This window comes from Perna viridis, chromosome 1, assembly GCF_037379345.1.
Source record: "Perna viridis isolate PV_CMFRI_1.1 ecotype Kerala chromosome 1, ASM3737934v1, whole genome shotgun sequence".
Taxonomy (NCBI): Eukaryota; Metazoa; Mollusca; class Bivalvia; order Mytilida; family Mytilidae; genus Perna; species Perna viridis.
This window is the reverse complement of record NC_142445.1, coordinates 61,875,575-61,881,574: the sequence shown is the minus strand read 5'-3', so window position 1 is coordinate 61,881,574 and position 6,000 is coordinate 61,875,575. Positions and strand designations below refer to the sequence as shown.

General features: G+C 32.6%; 1 protein-coding gene across 3 annotated transcripts; it reads left to right on the top strand.

Moving 5' to 3' along the window:
* The first annotated feature begins 1,756 nt into the window (after positions 1 to 1,756).
* On the top strand, positions 1,757 to 4,576 carry LOC148629732 (uncharacterized). 3 transcript variants are annotated; one of them, XM_088556276.1, is made up of 3 exons: positions 1,757 to 2,078; positions 2,681 to 2,895; positions 4,143 to 4,576. In XM_088556276.1, exons 2-3 carry the CDS (start codon positions 2,707 to 2,709, stop codon positions 4,470 to 4,472), a joined length of 519 nt encoding a protein of 172 aa, XP_088412402.1. In that variant the 5' UTR covers positions 1,757 to 2,078; positions 2,681 to 2,706; the 3' UTR covers positions 4,473 to 4,576. The 3 variants fall into 3 exon arrangements, with proteins under 3 accessions (XP_088412402.1, XP_088412394.1, XP_088412399.1); XM_088556268.1 differs by having other exon boundaries at positions 2,065 to 2,184; XM_088556273.1 differs by lacking the exon at positions 1,757 to 2,078 and adding an exon at positions 2,099 to 2,198.
* The last annotated feature ends 1,424 nt before the right edge of the window (positions 4,577 to 6,000 follow it).

The window sequence follows — 6,000 nt, the reverse complement described above, 5'->3', positions numbered from 1 at the left end:
TCTACATCGTACACCGGACGGCCAATGAGTATTGTTTTCAATCTTCTGATACGCTCAATTTTGCGGAAATACGAGACGATCCATATTTCCATAGAAGAGCTGTAAAAATGTAGGTTTTACTCCTTTTAATTCGAGAAATCGTAGAATACCAGACCTCGTGGACTTATTGTCAATTCCAGATAAATAGAACCTTGCCGAACGTTTTCTGGGAGACACACCAACGAATACATTGTACTTTTAATTATCTTTATTGAAATTAAATTTTATATGAAAAATTGTCACTTTTATAAAATAAAGTATTGTCTATTGTCTATTTTTAAAAGTAGCTGTCTTTGTAAGAATCATGCAAAATCTGAAAAATGTGATACACCCCAAAAAAGGCTACATATTTTTATTTGTTTAATTAAGTTGTTTTATGGGTATACATTATGAAATGTGTAATTATTCATTCAAATCTGCCTGTTCTTAGGAGATAATCAACATTGAAAATCCAATAGATTCTATTGTATTTGAGTGTCATTTACAGAGTTATCTCCCTTAATTTTGAAATCTACAGTGCATTTTATATAATTTTTATCTCCTATGAGCACGGGTTACATGAAAAACCAAATGTTAATTTCTGTTTACTGAAGCATTTTAAACAAAATATCAAAAAAAAAAAATATGTAGGCTTTCCAACTATGTATCACATTTTGCATGATTCTTAACTGGAGTGCTACTTAATTATTTTTAATGATTCTGTGTGATAATCACACGTAGCAAAACACTTCCTTATTATTGCATTAAGCCATTAAAGCATCCAAGCCAATATATTCAAGTGCTCAAAGTGTCCTTCTATGGAACAGTGGTATAAATAGACCCTCAGTAAAAATTTCGTGAACAAATGAAATAAAAATACAACTTTACCATAAAATGAATATACAAATAAAAACAGCTTAATATCATCATGCAAAATTAGTACTCTCGTGTATTAAAAATATTTAAAAAAAAACTGAGAAAAAAAAATCACACTCGATGGTTACTTCATGTAAAGAAAAAAAATATCCTGAAAAATATCCAGGCTTTATTTTAGAGTAGTCATATTTCAATAGTCACCCAATCCAAGCTATAATGAAGAACCCTTTATCCAACTTTCATTTTTTACCTGTATTACCTAAATTTTAAGAAAGGTTGTATAAATGGGAATGAACCCTTTTCAAATGCTGTAGAGACCTGAAATAACAGTGTAAAAAACCTTTATAGTAAATTAATATCAAAACGACCCTTGCATATATAAATCAGATTTGTTCACGTGGTTGGGCTGAAGAATTCAACTTCCAGGACGACAGAACTGCATATCATAGCTAATGTAAGAAATGGAAGGGACCACAAGAAAGCGGCTTTAAGATCTGCAGAGAAAATGCATGCAGTTTATACTTTGTGGAAATTAAAACATTTCTTGCAAGATTGAAACGACCGACTCTAGTCATACATGTTTTACATAATATTTAACTATGGTCTCATCAAAGACCAAAGACATGTGGATACAAATCAAATCAGCTGAAATCCTTTAAAGTTTGCAAAAGGTTCGGTTGCATAAAGACAGACATAAAGAACTAATCAACCCATAGCAACAAAAATGTGAGACGTTATACATGTACATGCAAAAGATCCTGAATATCACGCAAACAATATACTTTAATTGTGCGCAAATATAAAGCTATCTATGGTGAAAATGATCTGAGATTTTGTTTTCCTGGGTCATAAATATGACAGGAAAACGTGATTTCTGGTCCAAACTGTCGATATATTATAATGCCTGAACCTTTGAATAAATAAGGAAGTCTTTGGCATGAATAATATTGTGTGCTAGTTCAAAAACCATTGAACGTTCAACCTTAATTAAATTTATTTACTGTCACTAATCAAGTTAAATCGAGGGTGAGATAGAACGTGAGGTGCTGTGTTGAGAAGTAGAGCTCATCAACCAAAATATTTCTCTCGGGGAATTTAACTCATTAGAAGCCAATATACAAGGGAAAGTGATTATAAACGTAAACAGAGTTTTACCTGATCAATTAGTTCTAACAGAAGCAAAGGTAACACGAAGTTCATCAACATTGATAACTAACGTGCACGTTCTTAATTTCACTTCCCCTACATACTGTGATAATTGGATAAAACAGTAAAATTGCAAAAAAAGAGGTAGGAAATTAAAGGTATTTGTGCTTGATATTTGCCTTGGCATGTTTTCTGTTCTTATCTTGTAATATTTGCCAAAAATATTATTTAAGTGGCTTTTTGTAATGATCCTTCCATTATTTGCTTGTATAGTACAGTATTACGATTGTATATGGGTCTCAAGGAGTTTAGAAACAGCAATCAAGTGTTATGTGAAAATAATTATTGGAAATAATTGTCTACACGTGTGCATATTGACTTGTAATAATAAATAAGAATTCGTTTCGGGACATTAAGTTTTGTGCTGTAGCGAGAAAGTATTGTGCACTAAGGACGACCGAAACATTTAATCAATCAAACTATCGAAACAATACATGGGCCGAACCATATGTTTTAGCTTTTCTAAACAATGTAAGGATTTGACGGCAAAACATACGTTTTATGTTTATACATGTAGTAGTGAAATATTAAAAACAACCTACTCACAATTCAAAATTAATAGTAATGCCATGGATTTCAGCATGAGTTGAAAATGAACGATTTGCGATGAATAACGGAATAATACCAGTGCGACAATCGAGTTTACCCGGGGATATTCGATTACCAAAGCGGTATGAAACTGCTGGCGATATGTCACCTAAGAGAAGAAGTCTTATAACGGACAATGCCAACGAGTCTTTAGGAGACAGATTGGACGATTTAGCACAGGCAATGATTTGGGTGAAGAACGAATTGGTAAGTCCCCTGTCCGATATGATTGGATTAACTTTTATTCTGTCTTAACAAACGTACTTTTGTTTGCTTGTACATTTGTGGTGTAACTACCCAATCCAGCAAGGTCTGAAATTTTGACTATTTTAGGTATAGATTTCCTAAGTTGAAGCTGCCAGTTTTTCCACTTTTTCAAGTTACTATTCTTTTCTTTTTACTATTTTCTTCTGAATGTACCTGTTATTAGTTGATTTTTAATTAGCATTTTTAAGACGAACAGTTAAAACAAGTTAAGCACCTCCCGGTTACAAAGAATCTCGTGCATAATTAACTTGTAATGTAAATAATAGTGACCAGGGAGGGGAGGGGCGCAAAATAGAGGTCTTGTAACACTATTCACATTTTTGCTGTACGAGTTTAATATTGTACATGTATTTTGGTCCTTGGCATAACTACAAATACTGCTTGCACACTACGCTTGGTAATGTTTTAAATAAATTACAAAAAAAAAATGACAAAAACACACAGCTTCAGTCTTATCATAAAATGCTATGTTTTGAAAGATTAATTACGCTTGATAATCTTCTATAATTACACTTTTGATCGTTTTCTATCGCCACGAAGTAAAATCTACATTTAGAAAGTTTTTTTCTTCATTTTTCCGTCTACATGAAGTCGACGTTTAATTCGGTGTAGTTGTCAGGGTTCAGACATTTATTTAGATATTTAGACTATATCAGTATCGCTTTCACCGTGGCGTTTGACACCCTATTTCACATTGGCGTAAAATGGTGTCGTGTTTCCAGATATGGGACATCCGTTTTGAAAAAGTTATTGTTGCTTATCTAGAAACACCATAGAAAACTAAGATAACCCGTTTTAATTTAATTGCATGTGTGTGCCAACATTTCTAACCGCCGTGTTACAAATTGAACAAGACATTTCGTAGATTACAATAAATGAATATTAAATGCGGCCAATTTAGAAGATATTTAACTGCTATTTTAATGGAGTCTGCGTCAAAAAGAGGAAAGCAATGATGGGATAAAATATGCATGCATCTGAAAATATTTTTGCCACTGAAACGTTTCTGCTTTTAGACAACTGATACCTATTTTCGTAAAAAAGGGTAGCAGGAAATCCATTAGCTTAGTAATGCATCAATTTGAACTACTTCCGCTACATAAGAAAAAAGGTTGTTAGTTCTGATTGGCATGAGTATTGGAATTCAAACAAATGCTGCAATTTACATGTAAAGAAAATTATTTCAGATCATGCTACGCCAACACGATATTTTACTCAAAAGACAATTTAGTGACATCCAAGATACAATAAATTCACTACACAGGTGTAAATACAGAAATCAAAGACATCGATGTTCGAATCTAAGTCTTCAATCAGACTGTAGCAGTGTCGACATTTCACTGGATAATTACGGAGTAAGAACAGCCAATAGTATCACTTTATTGAATGAAGATGAGGATGGTGATGACACATTTGACGAATCACAGATAAGTTTTCGACCTAGGACTTCTTCAATGAAGACCACCAGAGATTTAGCGGCTCTAGCAAGACGACGAGGAAGCAAAGATTTGATATAGATGTATTCAGTAATTTGTTTATGTTATTTTTCTTCTTCTTCTTTTTTTATGGAGTACCACAATTTAGTGGGTTCAAACGTTATTGTAGTAAAATATCTTATTCATATGGCTGGTTTCTTTTCGACCGTCCTTGTAGCTACCATTGAGGCAATCTTTGGTAAAAAAAAAATGCATTGCATTTGAAAAAAAAAAAAAAACGAAAAACAAAACAGAAAAAAACACACGCACACACACACATATTGAAAAACACACACTTACCAAATATATTGCTTCAACTCGATTCTGAGAGAAAAATAGTTTCTTAACTCATCAACTGGTAGATTGAATCTTTATGACTCATTCCAAAAAATAAGGGTCGACAATAAACAAATAATGGCCCTATGCAATAATGGAATTAAAAAAAAATATAGGATCTTCTATCACACTTATGTTATGCTGAAAGTCTTATTTTAATCAGATTGGACTATATGTATTGTAATGTTACATGTCATGAGGATAAAAGAGTAAAATAATTATTCAAATATGGAAAGTACATGTATTTTTGAACGATCAGACAAACTTCAAATGTTAATTTGCATAATTGTAAGCAAATTGATTTTGAGGTTTATTTTCTACGTGCAAAACAGCTTATTACTGTAATGTCAATAATTTTTTGTTGAAGAGGTGTCATTGTTCTGTTACGGTGAATTGTATTTCTTTTGTTGTCGGGGCCTTTCAGAGCTTACTGAAGGGCGTGTTTACACTTATTGAAGACCTTTTGGTGATCTCAGTAACTATTTGTTATTTTTTGTTAAGGTTATACGATGGTGCTTTTACTGCGTCTCATCACACATGTATCTGTTATCTTTTCTATAGCATTGGAATCTACAGTAGTTGTGGGAGATTATGAGGTCTTTCAGCAGCCTAAAAAGTCCCTGCTGATATTTTGCTTTTGCCACTTAATTATACAGCCTTGCTGTACATGTTTTTTTTGCAAACTTTGATCATGCTTGCCCATTAAATTTTTAGTTTATTGTTTATATAAATGGTATATTCCATACGATTTTCTAAGATCGGTAACATCGTTTTTAATTTAAACACAAGCACTTTGAACACAAATGAATGCAACCACTCTCCTTTATTTGTCCCATTTTTTCACTTTTTATATAGTCTTTGTCAGTTTCTAGGCCTATTTATTGAAAATATGAAGAAAAAATGCATTTTATCATTATAACACTTGTCAGGAATTATGGGCTTAAATAGGGTTATTTATTTAAAGGCATACCTACCCGCCAAAATCAAGTCCGAAACGGAAACTGTGGCTGTCGAAGAAATTACTGATACGGTTGAAACAAATAGAGTTATCACTCTTTGCATATAATAGCAATCACAGAAACATGAACTATCGCCATGGACATATTTTAAAATACGAACGTTCGAATATATGACCGTGGTACGGACCATTCTGTACGGAACCGAGGTTAATTTTTTTTTTCAAAAATGCATTCTCGGGTAAACAAATATAAACTAATAGTACTTTATACACATG

Excerpts from the sequence above, each read along its gene's own strand:
- LOC148629732 (XM_088556276.1), top strand. The coding sequence starts at position 2,707 with ATGAATAACGGAATAATACCAGTGCGACAATCGAGTTTACCCGGGGAT. Across the intron at positions 2,896-4,142 it reads TTTGGGTGAAGAACGAATTG|ATCATGCTACGCCAACACGA; the intron begins GTAAGTCCCCTG and ends AAATTATTTCAG.